Raw genomic sequence first — 19,997 nt, 5'->3', positions numbered from 1 at the left:
GTTATTTTTTCACATGTGACAAACAGAGTCTTATTCTGTTAGCAGAACAAGCCAAACACGAAATCGCATAAAGCAATGTCTTGAAACTGGTGCAAGGTGGACATTTCAAACAATGCTGCAGATGTTTGAATTCACTAGAAGTGATCAACAGAGGGGAAAAAATGAATTGATCATTCTGGCGGAACAGAAGTTGGCATAATATATCATACTGTGCACACTCTACTTCCCCAGAATTTCCATTTGTGTTCTTCGGTTCTTTATTTAATGAAAAGCATGACGCACATCATTGTGTTCACTTTATCACAAAATGGCAGTGTCTTGAACACCCACATCAAGTCCTCCTTCCATGTAGCACCTTTTCAAGCATACAGAGGAGTTTCCACTTGCTTATATAAAGTAGATGTTAGTCACAGAGAGCTGCATTGCTCTTATGGGGCTTGGAAAAATCATGACCATTTTCAAAGTATAAGGAGGTCAGGCTAGGCAAGGTTGTCTTGGAAAAAAAAGATGCAGGACTGGAGAAGACTGATGAGAACAGGGGCAGACTGGCGCAGACTTGATTAGAGTAGTGAAGACTGTTGTGACCGGATAGGGAGAGATGGAGGGTGGTGTGGCAAGACCATTATCTGGGAAACTTATGATAAGGTTATTTTTCATAACTTGGTTTTATTTCCAGTTTCGTTTTCTCCTTCACATCAGCTGCATTTTGTGACGTGCTGAGTCTGGAAATTCTGGAGGTTTTTTTTTTGTTTTGTTCAAGGAGGTGGAGGAAAAATAGGAGTCATGGAATGTGAGTAAGGAGTGTGATGGTTAGACAGAGAAGGTTTGGGAATCCTCAACATAATTACGGGAATCACAATTTCTTACTGTGTTGCCCTGGTTATTTGAAATGTATCTTTTCTTAAAAAAATGTTTTATATTTAACAATTCAAAGGTTTTGTGAGATGCAATGGTGTATGGAAAAAATGGATCAGTGTATGTGAAATAATGACTTAACATAATTAAGGGGGTAGTTAGAATAAGGTAGTTATTGGGTGTTTCGGCAATAAGTACACAAGGACTGAGTTTGGGTAGTGCTGTCTACATAATGGTCATAAACATTGTGAGTTTGAACTTCACTGTACAGAGTAGTGGAAACACATTATGCCACGATCTACAGATATTTTAGAGGACTTCAGAAAAAGAGTTCATGCTCATCAGTCTGGAAAGGGTTACAAACGGTTACAAAATGAAACCTTTTGGCAGAACTTGAAGCAAACCGCTCATGCAAGGATTCCTTCAACTGTCACTGACTTGACGTCATTCTGTAAGAAAGAATGGGTCAGAGGCTCAACAGTTACAGGATGCATCTAGTTGAAATCATTGTTCCTCACAGAGGTGTCTTAAGTTACTGAATCTAAGGTTTCATATAATTATTCACAGACAAATATTTATTGCTGGATCATTTTGTTAATCTAAGTTTATCTAAGGTCTCGTGTTATAAGTAGAGTCAATAACCACCTTTTAAGACTTTCATGAATATCTAATGACATTGTACTTCTAAAGCATGTAAAAACACAGACCAAACTAAGGGGTCCACAAACGTTTTCCTCAGCACCGTAGGGTGGCAGAAGTCGGCAAAATTAGAGTTTGACTTCTTTCTGAGCTTTCATTGTCTTCATAAACAGGAGGACGTTTGAAATAGCATTTTTTGCATCTGTGTCCTGAGAGGCCGCAGATAAACAGAGTTGGAGGAGCTATCAATAACTAAACCCTATTTTACCATCTTCTAAATGTATGAATATCTAAACTCATAATGTCAATCAAGTGGGAGAAGTCATGAACGCAGAAGCTCATCCATTCTCAGCAGTGCAGTCCCAGCATGCTCCATGTTACGTAGATTGGGTGAGTTCTGGGTTGTGAGGCTTTGTTTCCTAAGCTTTATTACTGAAGTGCTCTGCTGATTGCATGGAAGTCCAGATGTGTGTTAAGAACACTTTTTGGGACAGCTCCAGAGTCACACAACTAGCAAAGTTTGAGCCCTACAGTCAGCTTGGCTGAACACTGGCAGGGCTGGTGGAACCTGAGTCTTGTTCTTGCATTTAGAGCTCAGATTTTCACATCCCTGATGTCAGATCTACAGTCGGATCCATAATCTGTGCTTCCTTTTCACTGTTATGCAGTTTTCGCAATAACCTTCAGAACCTCTGGAGTTATTGATAGAATTACAGTGGTGTGGTTCATTTCTCACATATGCGGATCGACAATGCAGTAATAATAATGGGAATGATTGTAGGGGACATAGACACAGATGTATTGTAGCATACTATACAGCATCTACAGGTGACCATGGAAACTGGCTGACCTGACAGCCATGAAGTCATTACTATTCAGAGCAGTCAAGTACGCAAGGAGAGGGAGGCACTCTTCAGTAAATATTACCAGAGGGAATTTGGTTTTAGCTTAGTTCCTTTTGTCAGGGAGTCAGATTACCTGCTGTTGCCAAGCATTGTCCTTCCCCTTAACAACTAACGTACACGTCTGCAGCAAAATTCCCTACACAGGGCTCCCCTGCCAGTACACCCTCAGCCACTGCAGGTAAGTACCAGCATGACTCTACTGGCATCTACTTACTAATTTATTGGATTTTTTTGTTTGATTACTCTTCTAGTTGTTTGACATTATTCTCTTTAACTGTGGGAAAATTAAGGTCTGTGCATGTTACGGTATGTATTTTACGTGATAGAAAGTCAACATCAATTATGCGCGGGAGTTCTCGTTGTAGACTGTTGGAGAGCAATCCACGTCCTGTCAGTACTGACAGCGATTTTCATTTTAATGGTGCTGTCACTATTCCAAAACCAACTCTCTTGGCCTGTAGCTCTGATCCCATAGTGCACGTTTGCATCTATCATTCAACAATCAATGATATCATGTTGCTTGCAGTTTTCCAGTTTCTCAACTGCTTGAGCACGTTTCAGTTGCGTGTCACCCTTTGAGCATTTTTATCGGCACTTTTGTACTCCTGACACCAACCATTAAGACTGAGAAATGTAGAGTTAGCCAAAGGAAATTGTGTCTTGTAAATGTTGCTGTAGAGATGCAGTGCAATAGCCAGGTGGACCTTTTCCTTCTAATCTGTTAAAGCATGCAAAGTGTGGTCTCTCTGCTTCAAAAAGCTTTCAATACAAGGCGTATAAGAAAAGCCTTTCAATGTGTATAGTGTGAGGTTAGACCGCAGTTCATGAATTCTTTAATTCCATCCGTGACGTTCCATAGAGTTCTTCTCATCTCAAAGGATTCTGGTTTACCTTGTGGGCACAACACAGGAGACAAAGGTGAGAAGGTAAATGGGAAAAGAATCTGTTTGTCCCAATTCTAAACAGCAAACCGTGTCAGCATGTCTGAACACCTAATTTCTCATCTTTCATAAAGACTTAGTCATTGGAGATATAGAGATCTGTGGATTGAAAAGGTGTTTTGTAATAAGAAATGCCAGGTTACAGTATCTATTAAGGTTATGAACTTATTAAGCATCAGTGCTTTTAATCAAACCTTTGTCTAACAAGTAACAGGATGGATTATCCAAATGTTTTGAATTTTGGAACACACAATGACATTTCAAACTGTGAATGATAACACACTAAAAATGTTTATTGCAATCAATTTTTAACTAAAAAGAAAAGTCATAGACATCGTTGTGGACAACCAGAGAAGTTTGAATCATGTTATACAGACATCATTACTGGTTCATGAACTTCAGCCCACTGGAACCAGGATGTAGCAGATTAGTTTTTCAAGTGGTGTAGAGGTCTGGTGGAGTGGGTCCTTTAACACACCTGTGATTTTGACGTTTGGTTAGGTAGAGCCGTATCCTTCTTACAGCCAATGTTAACTATCCTCTGAGGGATATGTGGAACAAATAATCAGAGCAGAGATCAGACTGCTGAATCTGTTGAATTTAATCCAATCAACCACTGACAGTTCCCAACTTAACGAGTACCAGCATCAAAAAAGAAATCAATTTTAAAACATCCATCCCATCCATTGCTGATGACATCACAAGCATACTTCAGCATACTTAATGTCAGTGAGCATTTTTATAAATGTCTTTGGATCTTTGCATATTTGTTTTTTCTTCAGGGCTGACATAAGAACAGGTTCGATTCATTCCTGAGTTATTTCAGTGTATCTTGCAGGAACATTTGTTTAGTTAAAGAATACAATGGGCTTTCATAAACATTCAGCTTCAGCTATATCCGTGGAAAACAAATTTGGCATAAATAATATTTACATAGGAAAAAGTATACCCATTAGTCTTAATACCTAATAGGTACATTTTTTCCTGTGTAAATATTAAACAAAGTTAACATTTGCTGGGAAAAGCCTCGTGATGCATTCAATTTTGTTTTATATTTGAATTTTAAAGGAGTTTTGTGAACAAATTTGACATAAATCTTACAGACAGCTCACTGACCCTCTGCTGTCACAGTTCTTTAGTTATGACTTGCCTGTACATTCTCTGGGAAGTCTGCTAGCAGAACTAGTATCACAATGTGCTCATCCTTCGCCTACTGTGATGGTGCTGTAACTCTGTAACTCCAGAGGTTACACCCCAGCAGCACTATACAGCGGAGGAGGCACAAGTCCTTTTTACAAACAGTATCAAAATTCAATATTTCAAGTTGTCTTATAATGATCACGCATGTCTTCACATGATCTCCCACGTGTATCTTTTTACATTTCTATTTTCTTTAGTTTTTTATTGCTCATGTAAAGGCATTTTCATCACTGTTGTGTGATCTAGGGTGGCACAGAGATGATTAAACCTTTCCAACGACAAATGTTGAATTCTCTTCTCTCTGGGTGGTTCATTATTGAGCGAGGTGCAGTCTTTTAGAAAACGAGCTACAGTTAGAATTTAGTTTGGAGACTTTCATTTTCATTTCATTAGTAGAACTAATGCAATGGGGGCATATTTTAAGTAAACAAAAAGTTTGCTTCTTTACAAACTACTTTGTGACAGTGCGTGGTTTCATTTCCAATTAATCTGCACCTTGCATACAAACAGAAAAGGAAGGTTTTGTTCCTAAAGGACCAGTTTAGTGTTTTAATGTATCTATCAGCAGTGCTGCAAAGCTCACAGGGGGATACACGCAGTGTCTTGGTGACATGATAATTGCAGTGCTCACCCATGACATTGAGTTCCAAACAATTATCCAGCTCACTGAAGCTGAAAGGAGACAGACGTCTTCTGTCATCCTGGCCTGGTGGCTTGTGAATAGAAGGCAGACACCTGTTCATCGAAATACAGGGTCTGGAGGTTTTGGATGGTCTGTTGAACCAGTGGTGGTACAGTATGAAGCAGAGCATGTGCATAGTGTGCAGTGAGAGCAAGCCTGAACTGGCCCAATGAGACAAATAATGAGTTCAGTCTTGTAACTGAGAAACGTGATGGGATGATGAACACGCGGTACTTTGACCAACAGAGATCAGAGCTGTTGATCTTTTTGTTCTTTGTGCTTGTTTGTGTTCTTGATCATATCCGTGTTCTTGATTGTGTTCTTGTTCTCCTCCTTTTTCTCATATATGCATATTTAAAACAAAAATAGTGTCACGCATTTTAACACACATCTGACGATTTTGGGGGCGTTTCCATGTTCAGATTTTGTCTTCTTTTTTTCTCTCTCTCTGACACATTTCCCTGTGGTGAATGAGGCTGTGCAGGGTGTGTTTGCATGTTTTGTGTATTCAAAACCAGAAAGAAATGGGTTAGTAAGACTCTCTGGCACTCCCAATATGGATAACATTCAAAGGATTTTTATTCTGAGAGTCATTAACACCTTGAAGATTGCTCTTTGTTGAAGCCGCTGTTTTCTGTAGAGCAGTGGTACCACCTCTAAATCACTTTCTCATAGGAACCACAGAACACACACTCACACACACACACATACAGTGGTGTGAAAAAGTGTTTGCCCCCTTCCTGATTTCTTATTTTTTTGCATGTTTGTCACACTGAAATGTTTCAGATCATCAAACAAATTGAAATATTAGACAAAGATAACACAAGTAAACACAAAATGCAGTTTTTAAATGAAGGTTTTTATTATTAAGGGAAAAAAAAATCCAAACCTACATGGCCCTGTGTGAAAAAGTGATTGCCCCCCCTGTTAAAACATAAATCAACTGTGGTTTATCACATCTTTGGAAAAACTGAGTTCAATTTCTCTAGCCTAACCCAGGCCTGATTACTGCCACACCTGTTCTCAATCAAGAAATCACTTAAATAGGACCTGCCTGACAAAGTGAAGTAGACCAAAAGATCCTCAAAAGCTAGACATCATGCTGCGATCCAAAGAAATTCAGGAACAAACGAGAAACAGAGTAATTGAGATTTATCAGTCTGGAAAAGGTTATAAAGCCATTTCTAAAGCTTTGGGACTCCAGCGAACCACAGTGAGAGCCATTATCCACAAATGGCGAAAACATGGAACAGTGGTGAACCTTCCCAGGAGTGGCCGGCCGACCAAAATTACCCCAAGAGCGCAGCGACGACTCATCCAAGATGTCACAAAAAAACCCCACAACAACATCCAAAGAACTGCAGGCTTCACTTGCCTCAGTTAAGGTCAGTGTTCATGACTCCACCATAAGAAAGAGACTGGGCAAAAATGGCCTGCATGGCACAATTCCAAGACAAAAACCACTGCTGAGCAAAAAGAACATAAAGGCTTGTCTCAGTTTCGCCAGAATACATCTTGATGATTCCCAAGACTTTTGGGAAAATACTCTGCGGACTGACGAGACAAAAGTTGAACTTTTTGGAAGGTGTGTGTCCCATTACATCTGGCGTAAAAGTAACACAGCATTTCAGAAAAGGAACATCATACCAACAGTAAAATATGGTGGTGGTAGTGTGATGGTCTGGGGCTGTTTTGCTGCTTCAGGACCTGGAAGACTTGCTGTGGTAAATGGAACCATGAATTCTGCTGTCTACCAAAAAATCCTGAAGGAAAATGTCCGGCCATCTGTTCGTGACCTCAAGATGAAGCGCACTTGGGTTCTGCAGCAGGACAATGATCCAAAACACACCAGCAAGTCCACCTCTGAATGGCTTAAGAAAAACAAAATGAAGACTTTGGAGTGGCCTAATCAAAGTCCTGACCTGAATCCGATTGAGATGTTGTGGCATGACCTTAAAAAAGCGGTTAAGGCTCGAAAACCCTCCAATGTGGCTGAATTACAACAATTCTGCAAAGATGAGTGGGCCAAAATTCCTCCACAGCACTGTAAAAGACTCATTGCCAGTTATCGCAAACGCTTGATTGCAGTTGTTGCCGCTAAGGGTGGCCCAACCAGTTATTAGGTTTAGGGGGCAATCACTTTTTCACACAGGGCCATGTAGGTTTGGATTTTTTTTCCCCTTAATAATAAAAACCTTCATTTAAAAACTGCATTTTGTGTTTACTTGTGTTATCTTTGTCTAATATTTCAATTTGTTTGATGATCTGAAACATTTCAGTGTGACAAACATGCAAAAAAATAAATCAGGAAGGGGGCAAACACTTTTTCACACCACTGTATAATAAAATAGCACTGAGCATTAATTTGGATCGTACCGCCTTGTAGCCGTTTTCTGACGCTTGCTGACATTAGCAGTGCTGTGTCATTTTCAGCAGCAGAGCTAGTGTCGGTGGCCGATGTACTGTATAATCCTCTTCAACAGGTTCTCAACAGGTGTGTGTGATCTAGCGTCAGTACTCTCAGCGTCTCTTCCTTTCAGCCATGAGATAATACTTGATTTTTGCGAGGTAATCGTTTTCGATCAATTGTTCTGTTGGCGAATGTGGCGCTGTTGGAGAAGTCAGGAGTCCGTCTTGGAAGTTAAAAGTTTTTATTTCATGTGCATGGGAACGAAACATACAGAGATGCGCAGTGTATTTTTCTCAAAGTATTTATTTTTCTGTTATCGATCAAACTTCCCTGTGTGTTCCAAAATCACGCACATTCTCCTACCTCCCTATTTGCTTAAAATAACTTATTTTAATACAATTGGTCACTTAGGTTCCTAGCACGCATTCCTATACAATGGTATATACTGTACAGTACATAGTAGCCCTTGTGTCCGCTCAAGTATTACGCGCACGCTGTATCGAAGTACGTAGGCTGCATATTTGACACATAAACTAATTTTATTAAAATAGAAAATATAAAAACCCGTCTCAAGTAAATTATGGATGAAAAATGTACACATTTTGTAATTATTCAATTTTTAATTCCCAATTTTTCAGTGCACACAACAAATTTCCAGGGTCATCTTACGTACGACAGTTTGAGAACCACTGCTGAGTATTCAGTGCCCTTTTAAAAAGAGCTAATGGCTGACTCTGTTCTAGATACTAGAACTCATAAAACGTATTTTTTTAAACAAGCCCCTTCAGAGAGATTGTTTTTCCAAAGTCCCAAACAGAGCTGTGACTGAATTCAGCCAGAGTGTACAGGGCGAATACTCAAAGTTATTAAAAACGTAATGTTAGGACCATGTTGGTTTTAGTTTCTTCAAGATTGAAAAAAGAATTGTAGAGATTTATAGGGAAAGTAGCTTATGTTCATAGAGACTTAAAGATTGATTAGATTGTATAGCTCAATAACAAAAATCAAAGCAATTAAAATAATTCACATAAGGAGCATGTTGGTTTTTGTTTCTTCAAGATAGAAAATTTAAGTAGGACAGATAGTGGCATAGAGGTTAGAATTGTTGCCTTGCAGTGCTGGGGCCCCTGGGTCAGTTCTGATCTGGGGTGTTGTCATTGTTTGTCTGTGTTGGTGTGGGTTGCAATCCTACAAGGCAGACTGGTAGGTTAATTGGCTTCTGGGAAAATTGTCTCTAGTTTGTGTCTGTGTGTGCCCTGCAAGGGGCTAGTATCCTGCCCAAGGCGTACCCTCCATTATGTCCATTGCTTGCTGAGCAGCTCTTGCTCCCCTGCCTCCCTGAATTAGAAGAAGGGATTAGGAAATGGATGGATTTACAGATAATGTGGTTCATATTTATATAGAGGTAAACACTGAATGGATTTCAGTGCTCACTCTGCAGCCTGTGTGGGTCCTAATGCCCCAGTATAATGATGGGGACACTATACTGTAAAAAGGTGCCTTCCTTCAAATGAGACGTAAAACCGAGGTCCTGACTCTCTGTGGTCATTAAAAATCCTAGGGTGTTATCCTGGAGTCCTTGAATTTCCTATTGGCCTTTACCAATCATGGCCCCCTAATAATCCCCATCCATGAACTGGCTTCTTCAGTCTGTTCTGAGGTCGAGGGCATGTCATCCTTCTCCAGTTACCTTGGGTGAGGGCCTGTCTCTGACTGTGTTGTGCTCGGGGCAGGCCCTGGCCTGTCATATAGCCTGGACAAGGGCCAACTGACGTCACACAGAGAAACTGCCTGAAACAGGGCCGGGACCTGACCACACCTCTAGTGGAGTGTGCGATCACCTGCTCTGTTGTGGGCTGTGGATGCTGGATCGGTGATCTAGTGGGAAAGGTACTTTTTTTACATGACTTCCCTCAGCACCCTATAGCCATGACAGGTGGGAGGCCAGCATGGTCTATCTCCTGCGTCCAGTCTAAATGTTCCATTCTGGGCCCTGCGGGTGACGCTATACCATCCATTGGTAACTACACTGCAGAAGCATAATGGCAAAAAAGACCAAAGACCTACACCCTACAAGAAATGTGGCAGAAACCAGAAGCAATGCAGAAAGCAAGACCACCTGCAACAAACTTGGAATAACAGATCTGCATGAACATGAAAGCACAGAGCATCGTTTCTGTTTCATAAATATTACCAAAAAAGTGTTAAATATAGGAACGCACAACTGTTGTGAATCAGATCCCTGTCTGTATGTGAAGTTTTGTTTCTACGTCTGCCAATGCAACACAATAGGGATCTTGTAACGTGGGCACAGCGTTCAGAGTAACTCTGCTAGTGGCACAGAATTCGCCTGGTTAGACTACATTTGCTCAATGATCTGTACTGCAGTCTCAAATCCAATTTGTAAACCCACAACTACTAACACCAGCACCTGAGCTTAACGGGTTATGTCATTTGGTTGGTGGAGGCAGAACTGATCCTCCAGTCTCTGCCTGTTGTGTTATTACGTCACGTGTCTCCATAGTACACCACCCACATACTGTACACACACATGCACCGTGTGTCTCTCCTCAGCTCCTCTCTTCTCCCTGCAGGCGTGGAGATGGCTGTCCAACCGGTAGTGACCATTCAGCCAGGTATGGTGCTGGCCCCTGTGGACATGAAGGTCAACAGCTGGAGCTCAGGGATCTGTGACTGCTGTGAAGACATGGGCATCTGTGAGTATTCAATTTCAATTTATTTCTATATAGCACCTTTCACAACAAGGTTGCCCCAAGGCACTTTGCCCATGTGTGTGTGATCACAAGACAAGACACGTGACTGATGGTTCTCTGTGCACCGGTTTGTTTGTGTATTTGACTGTCTTGAATAAGAACACATTTTTCCCTGAAGGGTCTGACATCAGGGAGGCATGATGGCACAGTGCTGCCTCCCAATGCTGAGTTATTATTATTTATTATTATTTGCTACTCCTTTCTCCACCACAATTTGGACTTAACAGTGCTCCATAATTAGCAGAGCACTCCTCACACTTTCAGAGGAGAGATAAAGACTGCAAGTCTGCCTTCTTAAATGTGCACCTTAGCCATTCAGAGACACCACGTGGGAGGGGAAAACAGCTCACCGGTGTGAACATGGGGACTGTGAGAGGGCAGCAGGTTCTCCACAAGATGCAGATCCTTGTTTGAACCACATTCCCCTGACTGATGTGGGGAATGATCTGCTGCCCTCAGTCACCTAACTGGCTGGTTGGGTGATAATTTAATACCCAGGAAGTAGAGGTTTCTGGGATCGTTCTACAGTATGTACTGTCCAGGAACAGAAAGCAAATGATATGTTCGTTCTGCACCAGAGGGAGAAAAGAATATTCCTACTGACAACCAAGCGACAGGTGGGACTTGGAACTTCCAGAAGAGTAACGGTCTGTGGAAGAGTCTCAGAGTGATGTCATGATAAGCAGCTCAGCCGCCTGGCTAGTGATAGAGGAAGTCAGTAGCTCAAAGAGGAACCCAGGCCTTTGTTTTTGTGTGGTTCAGTTTTCAAGTTTATCTTGTCCTGCGAATAAAAGAGCACTGTTCTCTACTTTTCAGCTGCTTTGTGTGTTCGGTTTACCCTGACCTGCCTATTGCGCTCCTCTTTACCACACCCCTCTCCAGGGTGAGTCACAGGGACCTGAAACAAGTGTTCAGAATCCTCAGAGGCACTGAGGATTTTCAACCCAGTGGACTCTTTTTGGAATAAACAGTGAAACACAAACCAGAGGACACAAGGGAAAAAAAACTACCTGGAAGTGGATTTAAAACTAGGAACAGGAGGCACTTCTTTACACAAAGGGTGATAGGAATGAGGAACAAGCTAACCAGTAATGCTAATAAACTGCCTTCTTTCAAGAACTGGCTAGATGAGATCCTGGGATCAATTAACTCCTAACTAGCAAATGTGCTAGATGGGCCACATGGTCTTTTTATTGTAACTATTCTCATCCACCCATCTATTTGCTAACTGCTTTATCCAGTACAGGCTTGTGGGAGGGTCAGACACACGACACTGGCAGCATTGCTGCCTCACAGTGCTGTGGCCCTGGTTTCAATTCTGGGCGGCTGTCTACGTGGAATTTGTATGTTCTCCCCATCTTTATGTGGGTTTTTCCAGGTGCTCTGGTTTCCTCTCACAGCCCCAAAACATAACCGATTTCAAGGTTGTAGTGACGGGGATTGCTCTCCACTTCCGTACCCCCCCCTGTTGGAGTGCTGTTGCCACTTTGTTAAGGGTTGCTGGGGCTGTGTGCCGCTGGTGATCAGAGGTTGTGTCTATGACATGGTGCAGCACCCTGGGTCTTGTGATCATGATTGGACATAACCTTGTGGGTTAATTGGCTTCTGGGAAAGCTGGCCCTAGGTGTGAGTGTGTCCGTGTCGGTGTGTGCCCTACGAGGAGCTGGTGTCCCATCCAGGGTGTACCCTGGGTTGTGCCTGTTGCTTGCTGGGATAGGCTCTGGCTCTCCCACGACACTGAATTAGATAAAGCAACTGGAAAATGGATGGATGGATTCATCTGCGTGTTGAGGAATGGCAAGAGTGACTGTCAGTCTGTGCATGTCCGGGAAAACATGGATCTGTGTGAGGTGAGGACTTCTCAGATGGGTTTGAGAGATTTCAGCCCTTAAGATTCTGTGTTCTTTAGAACTATGTCCGCTCTATGTGGCTTATAAATGTGTGATTAGGTGTCTTGATCGGAGAGGCTAGCAGCTCAGTCTTGGAAACTGTGACTCTGTCAAGTGTTTGGTTGCCATTAAGCCTGAAAGTGTTTGATCCTGTGTAAAAACAGTCATCTTTTCCTGGGGAGATGGACATCAATCTTTTAAGACTGCCTCAATTGGCTCTTGGTCCTGATTTAATTAGAGTGCAGAATTGTGAATCTGCAATCTCTGTGTGACCTTTCCCTGTCAGTGGCCTGATCTGTGTTTTTTCCTTTAAGGCTGCTGTGCCTTCTGGTGTTTCCCCTGCTTCATGTGCAAGACGGCCAGTGAGTTTGGGGAATGCCTCTGTCTCCCCCTGCTGGATCCCTGTTCTCCAGTCCCTCCCGTCTCCCTGGCTGTGCGCAGTTCCATACGGGAGAGGTACCGGATTAAGGTAGGGATGAGGGGAGCTGGAAGTCACATAGAGGAAACAGCTAAACCCATTGGTTGTATAAGCAGTGTTCCTCATCAATGCAGCCAAGTGTGTGTATGTGAACACACTCTTTCGGGACAAAAACACACTCTTTTCCAGACAATCAGGGTAGCGGGAATGATTTTCGACTGTAGGCTCCTTCATATAGTCGGGTCCCATTACAGGAAGTAGGAATAAGACACAGAGACAGACAGCTTACAACATGTTGAAAGAGAGAGATAGGCAGATCTGAGAAGCAGGACTGACGTTCCCTTTTCCTGTGTAAACTAGGAGTCTTCATGTAGACTAAAATATAAAGAAACAATTAGCAATTCCATACCGAATAGGTGTAAAATGAAAAACTACAGAACTCTGCTAGATAAAACAAGAACAAAGCATCAACAGAGATGACAAAAATGTGTAAGTAGCAGACAACGAACTGTCAATGAAGAGTCTAATGAAACAAAGAATAAAGATGACACAGATGGCAATGGCAGTGTCTTAAAATGACATTAAGCTTTTAATGTGAAAACAATGAGTAAAGAAGTATGATACTTAAAGAGTTTCCTTTTCAGTGGCTGTCTGGATTAGGAAATATGTGCTTGACAAATGTAGAATAAGAAACAAGCAAGATAATTCTGAACTAAAACATACTATAAAAGATTTGGGTCTCCCAGGTAGAATCAGCAAAGACAACCATTCAAATTACTGGCTGAGCCCTGTAGTCCATAGAACACTGGTCCAGATCTGGGCTTAATTGTCACACAGAGATTCACAGAATTAGTTGATCATTTGAGAATGTGTGAATGCGGCTGCAATATTCTCACATACTCACAATAAGTGTCGCTAATGGGACCCTCTCTGTTCGGCTTGGAGCTGGAGAGCTTGCCATGTTTTCAGTGAGAGCTGCATCAGTCCTCCCTCTGATGCCCGAGTGCTCTGTTGGTGCCGCAGGACTCTTTTGAAAAAGGAGTGTGTCGCATGACAAAGGAGCATGCTTTGGAAAACATGTTTGTGTTTGCTTCATTTTTTTTTTGCTGGTGCAAAAGTTATATCAGGGCAACAAACTGAAGAAGTGTTGGTTTTCAGGGGCCAGCAAGCTCAGTCTCCTGCCCCTGGTAACTGTCCCTCTTGGTGTCCTGCAGGGCTCCATCTGCGGAGACTGCTGCATGGTCACCTGCTGTAACGCCTGCGCCTGGTGCCAGATGGCCCGCGAGATGAAACGTCACAAGCAGCCTCTGATCCTCACCGCCCCCACCACGATGCCATCGGTGCAGCCCATGGGAAATTACCCATCTGCCCCACCCAGTGGACTCTATCCCCCCATGCCCTAGTGCACTGCCACTGACCCACTTTGGATAGGATGTCCCATTCTGACACTAGATCAATAGAGGTCAATAGATCTTAATTAGTTTTAAGCTAGAAGCAAATAAAAAAAAATAGGATGTGGAGCAATACTTTTGAATAGCAGAGATTTAGACAGAATAAAGTGTAATTTACCGTGGTTTTTACAGATTTTTATCATTTCGTTAGCTATGGGTACTAATGATTTGAACATTTTGCACTGCTTTTCTACACCACGACCATGAGCAAACCTTGGTTACCACAGGAAATGTTCCTCAGAATGCTGTTTTGCGGTACGCCATGGTATGCCCATGATGCAGTGCAGTGCTAGGTCTCGCTCAGAGTTGGCCTTAACTGAGATATTTATGGTATTGGGCTTTTGAAAAATAAGAACGAATTTTGAAAAGTGGCACTTCTAAAAACTGTGAATGTGATGGCAGCGCCTGGAAATGTTCTTGAATCCCACCCTTCTAAGGAAACGTCACGTTCTGATAAGTATAAAAACATTTAGAATAATGCTAGTATTATTCCATAATAGCTCTATTATAATAATTTAAATTAATGGAATGTATATAAATCTGTCTGGCATGATGACAGAGTGGTTAGTATTGCTGCCTCACAGTGCTAGGGCCCTGGGCTCAATTCCGGACCTGGGATGCTATCTGGGTGCTTTGTGTTTTCCCTGTGTTTGTGTGGGTTTCCTCTGGGAGCTCCAGTTTTCCTTCACAGTCCAGAGACAGACTGGTAGGTTAATTGTCTTCTGGGAAAATCGGCCCTGGTATGAGTGCGTGTCTGTGTGTGTCCTGGTGTCCTGTCCAGAGTGTACCCCGCCTTTCCCACTGGTGCTTGCTGGGATAGGCTCTAGCTCCCCCGCAGTCCTGAACTGGATGAGTTAGCATTATCAGAAAGGTATACCTGGTGAGCATCACAGCAAGCTGGAGCTCATGGCAAAACTGAGTCTATGGACAAAGGGACAATTTAACAGAAGCCTTCAGACATAGCTGCCATGTCTTGGAAATTAAGAGCCCATGCATACTCCCTACAGAACATACCCCAGGCCCAGAATTGAACCCAGGACCCAAGTCCCATGAGGCTGAAAGTAATATATATCAAATTAAATTTTAAGTCATTGTTTAAAATAAAATTGCACATTACAAAATTATATGCTGATTTTTCTTTTAATTGACTAATAAAGATCAACAACAAAGTTATTTTTACAAGCCCTATCATTAACAATATATTTTTGTACAATTGCTAATTTCATTGTATCTGTTTGCATGTTTAAATGAGATTCAGAAATATAATCTATGATATGCTAAATGGTCTCCTCTCATTTGTAACATTCAAAATCCAGAATATCCTATTAGGAAATAGTCCCAAACGTTGTGGTACAGGGTGTGATGTTGTCCAGTAGGTACAAACAAGACGGAGGTTCTTGTCTGGACTACATTTCCCACAATGCTGTGCGGCGGCGGGGAGGGGGGTGAGCAGCTGCCAGTCACCTGATCAATTATCTTGCACAATTGCAAGGTCTATTGGGTCAGTTGCAAAGAACTCTCATATTTAGCACGCAGGTGCGTACTAAATTGTGGACTAGTTAATATTGTACTATCTGGAGATCATCTGCAGCTCTGAGCTCAATTGCGTGCGCATCAAACTGGAGACCAGCTGAACTTGTGTTTAGGACGGTGCTAAGGGCGCAACATTGTCGATGTTCTAATTAGCACGAATTGCAGGCGTGCCTGAATCAGAACATTGCGATTAATCTGATCAGTAAATTAATATATAGGCCATTTTTTAAAAGAAAATTCTGTCTCATGTTAGAATCTAACTGAATGTCCCTGGCAATTTAATGTTACTTTTTAACTTAAGAATGGCATTTAGATTAAAATATAACATAAGGAAACGTAACTACTAATGCGACATACAGGTACAGTATGTTGAGCAATGACTGGCAAAGTCATGTACTGTATATTTCTTACAACAGAGTAGCGTTAATGTAAAATGCTGGTACATGAGAGTGGATTCAATCTGCAAGTAAAAACAAATTATATTTGCAGCTCTAAAAAGCTAAACTTAAGAGACTTCTGTAACAGATTTTTTTTCAGGTCTTCTGACCTTCACAGCCTTTGAAAAATTAAAAACAGCGTTTTGCTAGCTTTCATTTGGACGGTTTACCGATCCATTAAAAGCCAGCGCCGTTACTGTGGGATATTCAGTCCTACACAACCTTATCGACTGGACGAGCCTCCTGTTCCGGGACACTATTCTTAACAACTGTCTCATTCAATTCGTAGCAATTGACAGGTACCAGTGCAGTGCCTTGCACAAATTTTCCAAAGTTGATTACAAATGATACACATCTTTTTCCAATCAGTCATTTTATTGCAAACACACATGCTCAAACAGATTTATTAGAAGTGTCAGCAGATATCTTGAAGAAAATTTTAAAATAACTTAAATATGCTGCTTGCGTCAGTATTTGGACCCCCGTGCAATATGTTTACATGAGTGACGGAAATTGCCGTAACGAGGATATAATTGTCTTACCATTGGCCTCTGCCTGACCCACAGGACATGAACAGTAGAAAAAACTGTGCGTCTGATACAGTGTTAGTGACCGCATGAGAGACAGAACTCTCATCTAGCTTTCGTCGAGAGCATTTGCTGAGGTTAGCGGAAATGTACACCACTTGGTTTCAAAATGCTTTATTTTAAGTACTGCGCGCACAGTGTAAGCACAGGGGAGCGAGAGGCCAGTCAGAAGAAACAGTAAAGGAAGAAGAGCGTTGAGAGACTGGTTTAATAGATTTGCTTTTTTCCTTTTCCCATATAGCGCATTGAGAAGATACTTTTAACGGGTTTTATATAAAATAAAGATGACTTATGAATGAAGAGTATATTCTTCTTCTTCTTCTTTTTCTTCTTCTTCTTATTACAGATTGAGAATCCCTTATCCGAAATTCCTGGGACCGAAAGTGTTGCGGATTTAGCATTTTTTCGGATTTCGGAATATTTTTATATTTGCATCTATAAAATGGGACAGCTTGGGGATGGGACCCAAGTCTAAACACGACATCTATTTACATTTCATAATATAGCTTATACATATACCCTAAATGTAGTTTTATATAAATTTTTAATAATTTTTTAAACATAATACCAACAGAAAGATATTATAGAAGATATCAGTCTCCACCTACGATGTCATGTTTTGATTAAAAGGTTACAGTACACGTACGCCATTTGTATTTTATGTTTTACTATACAGGTATTAAGTTTTATGTAAGGTATAAAAACAAGGCATTGAATATGATTACAGGTAAATAAAATGAAAACTGAAAAAAGTCAGCATTTTATTTTTAAAGTAATGTACAAATAATGACGCTAGTCAAGTTACACTCATACATGGAGGTGAAATTCAGATATTACGTAAAAATAGCGTTTTGTACTTACTGTACAAAAAAACAAAACATAACAAAACATGATGATCACTGCTTACAAACTCTTGCAAAATCGATTACATCACTGTGACCTGGAAAGTTCGGTAAGTTATCAGTATCCACCTACGAAGTCGTGTTTTGATTAAAAGGTTACAGTACATAAAGATTTTTTTGTATAAAACAAAACATGAAATTTGATTACAGGTAAATGTAATGAAAACGGAAAACGTCAGCATTATATTTGTAACGCAACAATTACGCTAGTCATGTTACACTCATACATAGCGTTTTACGTGGAGGTGAAAGCGGCACACAACAGCTCTACGTGGTGGAACCATCCCGCACTTTGTGGAATTTTCCATTAGTGGCGTGTCATGTCAGCATTCAAAAAACTTTCGGATTTTGGAATTTCGGATAAAGGATTTTCTACTTGTATTATAGAAGCATGTGTTGAATTTCTTTAGTATTGTAACGCTTACGGCCGACAGGCACTGTGTAAGAGCCGGCGTACCAGAGCAGGTGATGTCACCGCCCTTCCCTGTGATAGCAGGACTACAGCTACTGGGCTGTAGAGAGATCTCTCTTTAGCTCACGGGGCTAGGTCGCTGCAGAGAGACGCGGAAGTCCCGGGTTCGAGTCCCGGACGGTGTGGGGCCGACCTAATGCGGCAAGGGCGCCCGCCTGAGCCCCCGTTGCGTTACAGTATCCTCTGGAACTCTGGCTCTGGAACATCGCAATTCTCTGTATTTAGTTTGCCGTTATGGCGACATGCAACTTATTCCTTGCATCCTCAGGGGTCTCGTCTTTTTCCAGGAGATGCATCCTCTACCTTGCTGCTTCCTCACGTTTGATTTCTCCTATCTGATGGGAGAGGCGGAAGGGATCTCTTTCAGCCCTGAACGGGAATGAGTTTGTCTTCCCTGTGGATTGATGCAGTGTGCTCCAGAGAGCCAGAGGCTCATGAACAATGGTGTGACTTTTGTAGCCTGTGTCTGTCACCAGCCAAGCGACTAGGTTTGGTAACACTCCCAAAACAGCAGTCTTCAAATGCCAACAAAATTGGATTGATTGCCTTCAAACAGTGATCATCAAAAAAAAACAAACTCACAGGAGCTCCTCTCAGCCCACCGTCCCTTCAAGACACCATCTCCCTACTGAGCTCTCCCAGTGCCTTTTATAACTCCTCCTGCCTCAGGGCCATATTCCTTAAAGGGACTGGCTCATATCTTTTAAAAGAGGCGGACAATTTCTAAACAAAGTAACTTAATACAAATCCAGAATAACTTATAAATGTTAACAAAGCCATGTTAGGGTTTTTATACATTTCAACAAAACAAAAATAATCATACATCAGTTATTTATGGATGGCCTACCAGTAACCTTTCCCTTTAAGATCAGGGACAGGTTACAGTGTTTTAGTACTGCTGCTGTGACCCCGTGGGAAACTACAAACAGAAAGGAGACTGGTGGCCATCTTGCCCGACACAATATCGTACTCCAACGGGGAATACTGCAGTGATTTTGGGGGAAAAAAATGTATCATTCACACTTCATATGTATCACATACAAACTCACACACCTATTGGGAGGGTACAGGAAAGTATTGGAGTATTTAACATTCATTTGGGGAAGAAAATAGACACGGGCACCCTGTCACAGTCTGATTTAGCTACATAAAGTGGGAACAGGGAATTTGGCTGACTGCCCAAGGATGACCACAGTTAAGCCACCTAAACTGTCTGATTTTGTACCATATATGGCAACAAACTATTACTAACCAATCATAAAAACGTGTGTGTTTGAATAGAACTTTTGCTCATCTCCAAAAATAAAAGCCTGTTGCTATCCTTGAGGAAGTGAGTGAGAGCCCAGCTGCTAGCTGTGTCTGTCCTTTCCTTATTGCAGTCAAGAAATCTCCAGCTTGATTTACCAATGTTGTGTGGCTTTGAGAAGGGTCTGATAGGATGTACTCCAAAACAGTTTCCGGAGTCCTTAGCTCAGTCAATGGCTCCTCCAGTGTCCGACGCTCTTTGCAGCTGTTTTTGGACATCCACAGCCAGGCCTCCTTCCTTTGCCAGCTCCAGTTCCGCCTTTTTCCACATCCTGCCATTCCAGCCCTCCCCTCATTTTTGGCCTATGACAGGTGACTATGGAAGTGTCTCAAAGAATGTAAATACAATGGGTAACACCTAACTAGTGTCAACATTTCCACTTCCTAGAGTTTCAAACCAGGGTGTGTTTACTTAGTTGAGCTTGGAGTCACACACATGGATCAAAAAAATCTTCTGGTTTACCTTAGTTCCGTGGTTCTCAAACTGTGGTACGTGTACCACTGCTGGTACACAGAGCACCCCCAGGTGGTACACCAGATGACCCTGGAAACGTGTTGTGTGCACTGAAAAATTGGGGTTCATATTTTCTATTTGAA

At 41.8% G+C, this 19,997-nt stretch overlaps 1 protein-coding gene across 1 annotated transcript; it reads left to right on the top strand.

Annotated features, from left to right (window-relative positions):
• Positions 1-664: 664 nt before the first annotated feature.
• On the top strand, positions 665-15,446 carry LOC148838256 (cornifelin homolog A-like). Its single transcript, XM_088911381.1, has 4 exons — positions 665-790; positions 10,227-10,349; positions 12,610-12,764; positions 13,928-15,446. Exons 1-4 carry the CDS (start codon positions 784-786, stop codon positions 14,114-14,116), a joined length of 474 nt encoding a protein of 157 aa, XP_088767507.1. The 5' UTR covers positions 665-783; the 3' UTR covers positions 14,117-15,446.
• Positions 15,447-19,997: the final 4,551 nt, after the last annotated feature.

This window comes from Atractosteus spatula, chromosome 3, assembly GCF_055471065.1.
Source record: "Atractosteus spatula isolate fAtrSpa1 chromosome 3, fAtrSpa1.hap1, whole genome shotgun sequence".
Taxonomy (NCBI): Eukaryota; Metazoa; Chordata; class Actinopteri; order Semionotiformes; family Lepisosteidae; genus Atractosteus; species Atractosteus spatula.
This window is presented reverse-complemented; position numbering and strand designations above follow the sequence as displayed.